Source organism: Streptopelia decaocto (genome assembly GCF_964273445.1).
Source record: "Streptopelia decaocto genome assembly, chromosome: 23".
Lineage (NCBI taxonomy): Eukaryota > Metazoa > Chordata > Aves > Columbiformes > Columbidae > Streptopelia > Streptopelia decaocto.
In genome coordinates this window covers 632,680-644,354 of record NC_138678.1, presented here as the reverse complement: position 1 = coordinate 644,354, position 11,675 = coordinate 632,680, and the positions used below count along the sequence as shown (strand labels likewise).

Sequence of the window (11,675 nt, the reverse complement as noted above, 5' to 3'; positions counted from 1 at the left end):
ATCTGCACACGGTAGGGGTGAGGGGTGGAAGTACCTGCCCGGAGGAGCTTTGCCGGAGCCTCCGCTGTGAACCAAACCCCCGCCGTTCTGCGCCACACGAGGCCGCGGGGGCTGGGGGATGCGGGGGGCTCGGAGAGCAGCGAGCACAGGCTCCATGGGGCCCTTCCAGCCCGACCCCCCGCCCCAAACCGGGGGCACCCTGAGGAGGGGGCGCTGGGCCCGGCCGTGCTGCCCCCCCGCCCCGCGCCTGGGCCGGCCTGCGCTCCCACTTCCTGGTTACCAGCGGTGCCCGGAAGCTGGGCGCGGTCTCCAGGAAGTGACGCGAGCGCGTCGAGCGGAGGGGGCGGCCCCCCGTGATGGCGGAAGCGGAGGCCAAGATGAAGCAGTTCAATGGCGGCGGGGCCGGGCTGGACGCCGAGCGCGGCCGCTTCCCGTACTGCGTGGTGTGGACACCCATCCCCGTCCTGACGTGAGTGCGGGCCCGGCGGCGGGCGGCCTGGCTGCGGCCTGGGCCTGCGCCTCGCTGCGGGGACACGGCCCGGGGGCCCTCACCTCTCCAGGGGCCTGTGCTGGGGGCCCGGCTGCTCCGGGGCTCTGGGGAAGGGCTCCCCTCTCCTTCCCTCCCTCTTCCTCTCCTTTTCCTCTCCCCCATCTCCTTTTCCTTTCCCTCCTCTCCTTTTCCTCTTTCCCCTCTCCATTTCCTTTCCCTCCTCTTCATTTCCTCTCCCCCATCTCCTTTTCCTTTCCCCCCTCTCCTTTTCCTTTCCCCCCTCTCCTCTCCTCTCTTCTTCTCCTCTCCTCTCTTCTTCTTCTCCTCCTCTCTTCTTCTTCTCCTCCTCTCTTCTTCTTCTCCTCCTCTCTTCTTCTTCTCCTCCTCTCTTCTTCTTCTCCTCCTCTCTTCTTCTTCTCCTCCTCTCCTCTCTTCTTCTCCTCCTCTCTTCTTCTCCTCTCCTCTCTTCTTCTTCTCCTCTCCTCTCTTCTTCTTCTCCTCTCCTCTCTTCTTCTTCTCCTCCTCTCTTCTTCTTCTCCTCCTCTCTTCTTCTCCTCTCCTCTCTTCTTCTTCTCCTCTCCTCTCTTCTTCTTCTCCTCTCCTCTCTTCTTCTTCTCCTCTCCTCTCTTCTTCTTCTCCTCTCCTCTCTTCTTCTTCTCCTCTCCTCTCTTCTTCTTCTCCTCTCCTCTCTTCTTCTTCTCCTCTCCTCTCTTCTTCTTCTCCTCTCCTCTCTTCTTCTTCTCCTCTCCTCTCTTCTTCTTCTCCTCTCCTCTCTTCTTCTTCTCCTCCTCTCTTCTTCTTCTTCTCCTCTCTTCTTCTTCTTCTCCTCTCTTCTTCTTCTCCTCTCTTCTTCTTCTCCTCTCTTCTTCTTCTCCTCTCTTCTTCTTCTCCTCTCTTCTTCTTCTCCTCTCTTCTTCTTCTCCTCTCTTCTTCTTCTCCTCTCCTCTCCCTCTCCTCTCCCTCTCCTCTCCCTCTCCTCTCCCTCTCCTCTCCCTCTCCTCTCCCTCTCCTCTCCCTCTCCTCTCCCTCTCCTCTCCCTCTCCTCTCCCTCTCCTCTCTTCTCCCCACAGCCAGGGTGTGTGTGGGGAAGCTTTGCCGTGCCCGGGTTTGTCTGTACTTGAGGATCCAGCGGGCCGTGGGAAGCCTGGCAGGTTTGGGGAGCAAAGGTTTGGCTGCGGGGATCTTGGAGCGCCCTGAGCTTTGAGGATAGTCTCTGTACTTTGCTTTTAATGAGTTTGAAAGTTGATTTGGCTTCCCAGCCAAGCGTCAGCAGGCTCCAAGGGGAACGTCTGAGTTTTTCTCTAGTCGTGGGAAAACGAAAAGCTGTAAAATGTGGCTTGGGGGATAGTGTGGGAGCACAAAGGCTTGTTTTTATGCTTCCTCTTCCCCTCCGGCTCCAATCAGGTGATGATGTTTACTGAGCCAGAGCTGGGAGTCAGGTAGAAGACGTGGCGTGGTCGGTGCAGGGCTGGGAACGGCTCCGGGACTGCTCGGCAAGAACCTGCAACTTCCCTGTTGCTGTCTCGTGTACGGCTACAAACCAGCTTGGATTTTTACCTCTTTTGATTGCTTAAATTTTTCACCTTAGTGTTTTCTTGGAGGGTTTTCCAAACCTTTTAACCTCCTTACCTTGTGCTGGGGGTGCTGAGAGCTGTCCTGCTGTCACTGGGCACCTGTGTGTCTGCGGGTTCGTCCCCCGATGAACAGGGACACCTTCCTGTTGGTTTCGTGTCACAGCAGGAATTTCAGTGGCGTTGTTTGGCAAAATCTCTCGTTAGGTTGCATAATTGCTCCATTTTCTCCCTCCAACGTTTCCTGTCATCCTTGGATTTGGAGGCTTGAAAGCTTCCCAGTGCTGAGAGGAGAATTAAAAGGGGAAGAAGTGTTTAGAACTTTGAAGGTGGCAGCGCCGTGACAGTGTTAATTCAGCTGTAGCTCTGGCTGATAAAACCTCACACAGGTAGCCAAGCTGGCCGCTTTGCATCGCCCCAGCTCGGAACGCGCACGGGGTAAGCGATGCAAATGCAGAAGATCAAACCACGCAGGGCCCTTTCTCTACATCGTAGGGTTATATTGACAGGCACTTTATGCTGTTTATAACCTGAGCAGCACTTAACAGCGCGTACGGCTTATTTTTCTTTGTACCATCCACCCACCGCAGTTTCTTTTTCGTAGATTTAGGGTCTCTCTGATTGAGCAGCGATTTGTGAGCCTGTCGCTGCGTCGCGTTGCTGTGATCTCTTCTGAAGTACTGGCAGACCTGAGGGCGCTGGAGGACGAGACCTGGAGCTTGTCCTGGAGTGTTTGCTTCTGAGGGGGTTGGGATACACATCTGTTGCTCCCTGGAGTGGTAAATACCCAGAGGGGAGGAGAAACTCTTTGAAGAAATGGGAACATTTGAGGAGAGAATGTTCTTCCTGGAGCCAGGAGCTCTATTCTCTGTCTGGGATGCTTAAATCTAGTTGTCCATGAAAAACTGCAGTGTGGAATATTGCAGCTCGAATCCTGGGGGCAGTTTTGGGCCCCTCAGGACAAGAAAGGCCTTGAGGTGCGGGAGTGATGTGAGAGAAGGGAACGGAACTGGTGAGGGGCTGGAGCACAAGTGTGATGGAGCGGCTGAGGGACCTGGGGGGTTCAGCTGGAGAACAGGAGCTGAGGGGAGACCTTCTGATCTCTGAACTGCCTGAAAGGAGCTTGGAGCCAGGGGGGGTCGGGCTCTGCTCCCCAGGAACAAGCGCCAGGAGCAGAGGAAACGGCCTCAAGTTGCGCCAGGGGAGGCTGAGGTTGGATTTAGGAACAATTTCTTCCCCAAAGGGCTGTGGGGCATTGGAACAGGCTGCCCAGGGCAGTGCTGGAGTCACCATCCCTGGAGGGTTGGACAGACGGACACGAGGTTCTCAGGACATGGGGCAGTGCCAGGGCTGGGGGAACGGTTGGACTCAAGGAGCTTGAGGGGCTTTTCCAGCCACAGTGATTCTGTATCTCAGCCTGACGGTTTGTTTGTTGCCTCCATAGATGGCTTTTCCCCATCATTGGCCACATGGGCATCTGCACGTCGACTGGAGTCATTCGGGACTTCGCGGGGCCGTATTTTGTCTCAGTAAGTAGATGATGGAGCTGGTGCTTAGGCAGAATCTGGGCTGGGTGTCCCGCTCACCTTCCTTGGTGACTTTTGAGCCGTCCTCTGGCTTTCGTAGCTCAAAGTTCTGCAAAGTAACAGCTTCACGTTCTTCTGAAGCTGACGGATCTTTGCGGTTACCGGCCAATGGGGATGGTTTGGGGGATGTGATAGAAAATCTTGTAGTCTGGGCTTTGAGCTAGGAATTTCGGACCTAAATCCTCTTAATTCTGAGGAACAGAAACTGCCTTCCTGACACTGTCGTGCCGCTCAGCAGCAGTTATGTGCCCGTCTTCTAAACTGCTTTATAGTCTGGTGGATTTTGGAAGTAAAGGAGTTTTAAGTTGGGTTAATTAATACTTTTAATAGATTGGGACGTTGACAACTTTGAATTAACAAATTATTTACAGTGGGGGGGAAAAATGGGGAGAAAGGTACATATACCACGTAGCTGGATGATGTCACCACACATAGAGCATATAAATCTACTCGTGCCTGGAACAGGAGTACAAAACCAATTGGAATCTAAATCCAGACACATCAAGATTGGTGTCTCGAGACCACCGAGGCACCGTGACGGTGTTATCAGCGCGCGATCGGGGCTGCGAGCGCTTCCAGCGAGAGGGATGTCACGGATATTGCGCGGGGTTATCCTCTTGAGACGTGTTTCCTTTCTTGTAGGAAGACAACATGGCATTTGGGAAGCCAGTGAAGTAAGTGCTCTTGTTAGATTTTATTAAACTACCCAAGTGACCCGCAGATGTCCTTTAATTCGCAGAGACAGACGTGCTGTAATATTGCTTCTCCTGTTGTTTAGATGCCCTAATCCAAGTGGATGGCTGCGGCGTCTCTGCTTTTCAAGAAAACCCATTAAATCAAATCCTTTTAGAAGCACGACAGCAGTGTAGTGATATTAATAACTAGAGCTGTGTGGAGCCTTTATTTAAAAAAGACAATAAAAGGTTAAAACATTTTAAAATAATGTTAACAGCAAATGCTCTGAGTAAATACTGCTTGTGCTGCACTAATGAACTGTCATCACTCGCACCTGTTAATAATTTTCTGGGGGGCAGGAGGAGAGGTGCCTGGGTTTTGTGGCTCTGTCAGACCAGGTTCGTGTTTTGAATGGCCGGAAGGTTTCATGTAGCGGGACGCAAAAGTGATTCAGGGTTTTGTCTGTGCCCCTGAGCCCTGCAGTTTCTCTCTGGAGTGAGTTTTGCCTGCACCCTGCAGTTCCTGGGGTGCTGAGGGTGCTGAGCAGTAGTTTCTGCAGCCACTTGTTTTGAAGAGCTCAGCTCCCTGCACTCCGGAGGGAGCAGATCTCTCCAAATCCTTTAAGCACCTTCCTGCTGGGAGCAGCAAAATCTGTCAAGCTGCAGCAATAACACCGAGGGATCTGTTCTCATCCTCCCAGGTACTGGAAACTGGATCCCGGCAAAGTTTACTCCACTGGTCCCAACGCCTGGGACACGGCCGTGCACGATGCTTCGGAGGAGTACAAGCACCGAATGGTACGGCCGTGGTGATGTCCTGTCTGCGCGGGGGGGAATCTCCCCCGCGTTCGGGTGTTTGCTGCGGGAACCTGCAGTTCCACATCGTGCGGAACCGCGCGGCCTCAAGGACGGGCTCTCTAACCCCGTGTCCCTTTTTCTGTTCCAGCACAACCTCTGCTGTGATAATTGCCATTCTCACGTGGCTTTGGCTTTAAATCTGATGAGGTACGATAACAGCACCTCCTGGAACATGGTGAAGCTCTGCTTCTTCTCGCTCCTGTACGGGAAATATGTCAGGTGAGCTGCGGAGCGGGCTCGATCCAGCAGGCGAAGGGGCTCTGGTTCTTTGGTTCTTCCTCGCCCTCCAAAGCTTCAGATCATCCTGTGGGGAAGGGAGAAACGTCTCTCTCCCCACAGCGTGTGGGTGGATGCTGCTGGTGGGTGGTACTGTCACCGCCTGCTGCCTTTTAGGAAAATAATCAAGAGTTTTCTGGGTTGCACCGGATTCCGCTGCTGAAATACCGTATCCGACAGCGCATTTAGGGTGCCTGGAATTTGGGAAAGGCAAACTAAAGCAGATCTCACTCTGTCTTGTCTGTTGGCGGGGTTATGCCGGAACATAAGATCACAGGAGGGCTTGTTCCCAAGGTTTACTGGTTTATCTTCCCTCGCTTGAATCTCGTTTACATAAAAACCAGTCAGATTTCCAACTTGAGTGGAGAGGGAAACCCCGAGCTCCCCTTACTAGAAAGGGCAGTTCATCTCCATTTCAGCCCTTGTGCCTGCCAGGACTGCTCTGCATAAAGCTTTTGAGGTTCTCCACTTCTGTTGGGTCTTCCCTGTTCTGGAAGAGTTTCTCTACCAGCTTTTAGGCAAATATAGTTCCTGCTGGCTTGGTTAAAGACACCAGCAGTCTGAATAATGAGGCCTGTGGTAATGGCGTTTCAATTTGTGGTCTCCTCTCACCCCTCCTGTCTGTGCAGGCATGAAACGTGTTAGTCTTCACCCTCAGTTTAAGCTGGAAGGAGAGTCCAGCCTTATTGTTCATGATACAGTTATTTATGGCCGTGATTTAGTCTCAACTTTTAGCACTAACTGAATCTCTGGGTTGTGATGCGTGGCAGTGCCAGCAGTGGATGAGAAAGTCAGAAGGGCGTCTGTCCCCCTCTAATTTCTTGGGTTATTCTCACATCCTTCTCTCCCTCTCATCTTTCTCTACTGGTTCCTAACGTTTAAACCCTCTCACTTTTGTCCATCTTGCAGCATAGGGGGATTTGTGAAGACCTGGCTTCCCTTTGTCCTCTTCTTGGGGGTGATCGTGACCATTGTTCTGACGCTTCACTTGCGGTGATGGCAGCTGTGACCCCCCCAGTTCCGCGGGCACACGAAGGACGAAACTGTGACCGATGCAGCGAGATGGAGGCACAGGGCTCTGCGAGGCGTTTTCCAGGGAAGGTGGCAACTCCGCTCCATTGTAACAGCTCATCTTTGTTTCCTGGAACTGGCTTCTTTTCCTTCTGTTGTGTTCTGTTGGTGGTGTCTCCCGGTGTCGGGTCCTGACGCCTCCCGCTCGCTCCCTTTCTGCGGTTCGGTAGGTCAGGAAAAGAGAGACGTGGGCACCTTTGCTTTCAGTGCCAAGTAAAAAGCCACAAGGCAAAGCTTGCCTGCTGGTCCACCTTGTAAGGTTCTCTCTGATCACTTGGTTTCTTCCTCTTGGAATCATTTTGGTTGGAAAAGACCCTCAAGATCATTGAGTCCACCCCCGGCACTGCCCCATGTCCTGAGAACCTCATGTCTGTCTGTCCAACCCTCCAGGGATGGTGACTCCAGCACTGCCCTGGGCAGCCTGTTCCAATGCCCCACAGCCCTTTGGGGAAGAAACTGTTCTTAAATCCAACCTCAACCTCCCCTGGCGCAACTTGAGGCCGTTTCCTCTTGTCTCGGCAGACTTCACCAGCTGCCTCCTCAAACTTCCTGGGTCTCCAAGAAGCAGTTGTCGTTTCCCTGTAACACATTTCAAAGCGGGGGGTTCTTCCTGAGGGTGTAAGTGCCGCGGCACGCACCGACCGCCTCCCCGGTAGCGACAGAAAGGTGTTGGTGGCAGGACGCTGCGGGGACGGGCGGAGGAGCGCTCTGCGGCAGGACAAGCCCATCTGGCCCTGCTGGTGAGCCCAGAAAGGCAGGAAAGTCGATGCAGTGGCTTGGGCCTGGCTCGTGTCAGCACACACGCTTCCAGGAGCCTGTTGCAGGGTTGGGAGTCTACTGCTGAGTCCCTTTTAGCTCGTGCCAGAGAAAATGCAGCTTCCCTGCTTCATCTTGTGCTCTGAATGTCTAAAATTGGCGTTGCGCTTCTCACGAGCCGCTTGCTTTCCTTTGATCCCTTGTGCTTTGCGTGTCACAGCATAGCTGGGCCTGCAGAGGCGGCAGCAGCGGCAGGGACGTGGTTCTGGGACAGAAGAGCTTAGCGTTGGGTTTTGAAAGTGTCTGTGAGAGCAGCACCTGAGACCCGGGCTTAGTGGGACCATCGGAGATTAAAAGAAAAGGTGAAGGGACTGGAAAGCACCCAAATTCTGTTTGGGCACAAACTGGGGCACTGGCTTTCTTCAGGATGGTGAACAAGAAGGTCTGTTTACATCCTGAGCACCCTTTGAAGAGTGCACCCGGGGTAAAAGTGCTTGGCAGGACTGGCTTTGGTGGGAAAAATGTTGGTGTGGCCGCACTGGGGGGCTGACGGCCCTTTTCAAGCTCTGGATCAGGATGGGTAGCAGGGGAGAGATTGTTCCGGAGCGCCGGGCGGGAAGGGGATTGGGACGTGCCCCAGGGTGAGGGCTCCAGGGCTGTGTTTGCTGAGGCTCTGACCAGCAGATGCTGGGGCTCTGAGCTAAGGGCTGTTTAAAGACAAGCGTGGCTGAAGGGTTGTGTGCGGTGGAGCAGGTCCCCTCTGCTGCAGAGGAGGAACAGCTTTCCACCCCCGCCCGGGAAGGCAGCTCTCCGCTCCCTGCTGGCTTTGCCCTCGAGGACGCAGCCAGGACGCTTCTCTGCTGTCCCTGTGGCCGCCGTCACCCTGCTGGCCCTCAGGCCCCCATGTGCCTCCTCATCTTCATCCTCCTCCCCAGCTCCTCGAGCTGTGTGGGAGGGTTGGGGACTCTGCTCGGGCCTCTCAATTTCTGCCTTTCGTCCTTTTCCTCGGTCGCTTTTAAACAAGCCCATAAACCTCTCGTGTCTCCGTCACATCCAGTCGTCTCCGTCACCTGGTGCTGGCCTTTCCGTGCTGGGGGAGCTGTGCAGCCCCTGCGCCCTTCCCCTCTACCCGGACCCGAAGCAGCCGGCGGTGTCTGGTCCATATGGGCCCCTCGGCTCTGGAGAGCGGGCTGAGCCTGCGGCTGATGGGAAAGCAGAGATCTCCATCAAAGAGAACCTTACGATGAAAGGACGGCGTCTTACCAAGCTACCCCGTGTCTCTGCGTTCTCCAACCGTGATCTCCAAGGCAGGTGAACAGGAGAGATTAGTCCTTTGCCTCTTTTGTTTAATTTAAGTATGATTTCTCAGAGTGATGAGCTTGGAGTCCCTGGCCCCAGGGCTGAAGCCAACCTGTCTTACACAGTAGCAATAACTTAGAGACTCTTAGGCCTGTCTCACACGTCGATTCAGTGTTTTATCGATAAGCTATACAAGCCTTGCCAAAGCTGAGACTTGGAGTTGTGGAGAGAGGCCGGGAGTGCGGCTGCCGGCCACAGTTCCCGCTCCTGGGACTTCGGAGGACACGCCGAGTGCCATTCCCCACCGTGAAAACCCTTGTCGTTCGCTCCTAACTCTTTTCAGCAGATCGTGGTTTCGAATGGAGGGTTTTCCTGCGCAGCACAGGGGCCGCGCGGTCGGTTGGAGCGTTTGCTGCTGGGGAAGGACGGCGACGCTTCGCCCAAGCCCTGGCTGAGCCACCGACCCGCTTCCCTTATGCAGATGGAGGAAAGAAAGGATGGGAAGGAGGGAGGTGAGGAATGTCCTTCATCAGCTTCTTCATCTCGCCACCGGCTTCTTCCCAGTGCCCCCTTTGAGCCCCATTAAAGGTTCACTTCACCCTCCAGATCCCAGTTTTTTGCTCCCCTCCTTTCCCTCTGTCCTTTGTTTGTTCTCTTGATCTCTGCGGGGCGCTGGATTTACTTTGTAAATATTTCAACTTTGCTTCTATGCTTTCATAATCCTGACGGTAGGGGCAATAAACTCATTTCTGTGATGTCTCCAAGCGCCACATCTCTTCAGTTGCGACTCTTCCCTCCTCCCAGCCGGGAGGGGTTGGTTTTACCCCCTGCCCGCAGGAGCTGGACCCCAAAGCTCCCAGGAGCTGGACCCCGAACCTCCTACGCCTTTTACTTCACAACCGTACCCTTTGCCCAGGGCACAACTGCCAGCCCTGCTGGTGGGAAGCGGGGGTTTGGGGGCACAGGAACCCAATTGCACAGTGGGGGAATTGTTCCCAGGTCTCAAAGCCCAGACCTGCTCAGGCTCTTTGTTCTGCATGGGAGGAGAAGGGGCTCTGCCTGCTCCCAAAGCCCTGGGCGGGGGGGGGCGAGTGGTTTTATAGCAGAAAAGCCCCTTTTGCAGGTCGGTCTCCCTTTCCACAGTCCTGAGTCTCCATCCCTGTTCTCGCAGATGCTGGGGGCACTGGCTTTGTGGTTCCATTCCCCATTTCTCAGGCTGTTGGGGGGTACTCGTGTGCTGGGGCTGCAGGGCAGGGTGGGCAGAACCGGCCTTGTTTCCCCCCTCCCAGCAGGACGCAGAGCCGGGGACGCTGGGCCTGGGGACGCTGGGGCTGCGGGCGCCGCACCGACCGCTAACGGAGCAGCTGATGTTCCGTCACGTCTGATACCCAGAGGCCGAAGCCGCGTGATGGGGGGAAGCGGATCAGCCTTAAAATGAGGTTGTGCGCAAGGCTGGGGGATTTGGCGGCGCAGCCATCTTACAAAACACCACCTGGATCCTCTCCTGCTCAGCCCCCCCAGCCAAACCGCCCTGCGGCTGCGGGAGCTCAGCCCTGGCTTTGGCTGCGGGGGGATGGCGGGAGCCCCCCCAGGGTTCATCCCGCATCCATCTGTCGCTGGGGGATGCAAAACCCCCCCAGGAACGCGCTCGGCGTCTCATCAGTAGTTCCATCCAGCCCTGACTGTCCTGCTGGCTCTCTCCTCGCCTCCCGAGGGGGTCAGGGTGTTTTTAACCCATTTCTGCTGTCTCAGGAGCTGCAGGGAGCAGGGCTGGGGTGGGAGCGGAGCCGCACGCGTTGGGTCGGGGTGTTTTGGGATTATACGGGAGCAACCAGTCCCATGCGCTGGTGCAGGGCTGGTCCCGGCGCTGCCAACCGCCCAGCGCGGCAATGAGGCAGAACCTGTTCTGCGCACCCAGTGGTGCTGCCAGCACCTGGGGACAGGACGGGTTCGGTCCCCAGCGGTGCTGCCAGCACCCGGGGACAGGACGGGTTCGGTCCCCAGCGGTGCTGCCAGCACCTGGGGACAGGACGGGTTCGGTCCCCAGCGGTGCTGCCAGCACCCAGGGACAGGACGGGTTTGGTCCCCCCGGCTCACTGCGCTGTCTCTGCAAGGAAACTGTCCCAGGCTGGCCCAGCGCCGTGTCACCTGGTGCTGGTGGCCGGGGTGCTTGTGGGTGTCACCGGGGTGACGCAGCCTCCGGCCGCGGGGTTTGGCTCTGGCTGTGCTGCCGCCTGTGTCCCCGAGGGGTGTCAGGTACCATCTGTCTGTCCATCCACGTGTTCATCCACCTCCAGAGATCCAGGAGCAGGGGACAGACCTGCCATGTCCTTCCCATCCCAACCTTGACCGATTTCTCTCTCTGTATGTTGCTGGTACGAAGGGTCCTGGTCTGGGGTGTGTAAAAAGGGCTCAGGTGACAGCTCTGGGTGACCCGAGGCTGAGCCACCAGCCCACAAACAGCCCTGTGGGGACCCCACGGTCCCTGAGCCATCCCCCCCCCGCACCCCTGCGGGGACCTGGCCGCGCTCGCTGCGCTTCCAGAGCATCCAGAGCAGGAACCTCGTCTGCCCGGGGCCTCTCCCCATCGGAGCTGAGCAGCGAGGGGAGGAAGAGGAGGGCGGCCGGCAGACACACAGACAGACACACAGGGCCGTTGCTAAAGTCTCATTTCCTTAGAAACCACGCTAAAAATAATCCCCTTTTCTTGCAGTCCTGAGCTGCCATGCTGCTGCACCCCAGCACGGTTCCTCCCCCCGTGGTGTAAAAGCCACTGGGTGACAGTAGAGCCTGGGGGGGACCTGCCACCCCCCCATGGCCACCCAGACCCCCAAGAGCTCCCCCAGTCCCTCCAAGGCCTCATCCTGCCTGGCGTGTGCCCCAGAACCCGCTGGGTGAGGATGGAGGGGGGTCCCACCCCAGACCCCCCCACCCGCACCCACCCCCTTGGCTTCCAGCCTCCACCACCCTTGGGGGGCCCCCTACCCCGGGGGGCTTTCCCCGCACACCACCCCTTCCCAGGCTGCCTGACGCCTCCCAGTTCAGCCCAGTTCAGTCCCGTCCGGCGGGTGCCGCTGGCTCCAGTCCCTGCTTT

The 11,675-nt window shown here is 56.4% G+C and overlaps 1 protein-coding gene across 1 annotated transcript; it reads left to right on the top strand.

Moving 5' to 3' along the window:
• The first annotated feature begins 343 nt into the window (after positions 1 to 343).
• TMEM222 (transmembrane protein 222) lies at positions 344 to 9,346 on the top strand. Its single transcript, XM_082071294.1, has 6 exons — positions 344 to 469; positions 3,506 to 3,590; positions 4,290 to 4,321; positions 5,023 to 5,119; positions 5,268 to 5,398; positions 6,365 to 9,346. Exons 1-6 carry the CDS (start codon positions 357 to 359, stop codon positions 6,450 to 6,452), a joined length of 546 nt encoding a protein of 181 aa, XP_081927420.1. The 5' UTR covers positions 344 to 356; the 3' UTR covers positions 6,453 to 9,346.
• Positions 9,347 to 11,675: the final 2,329 nt, after the last annotated feature.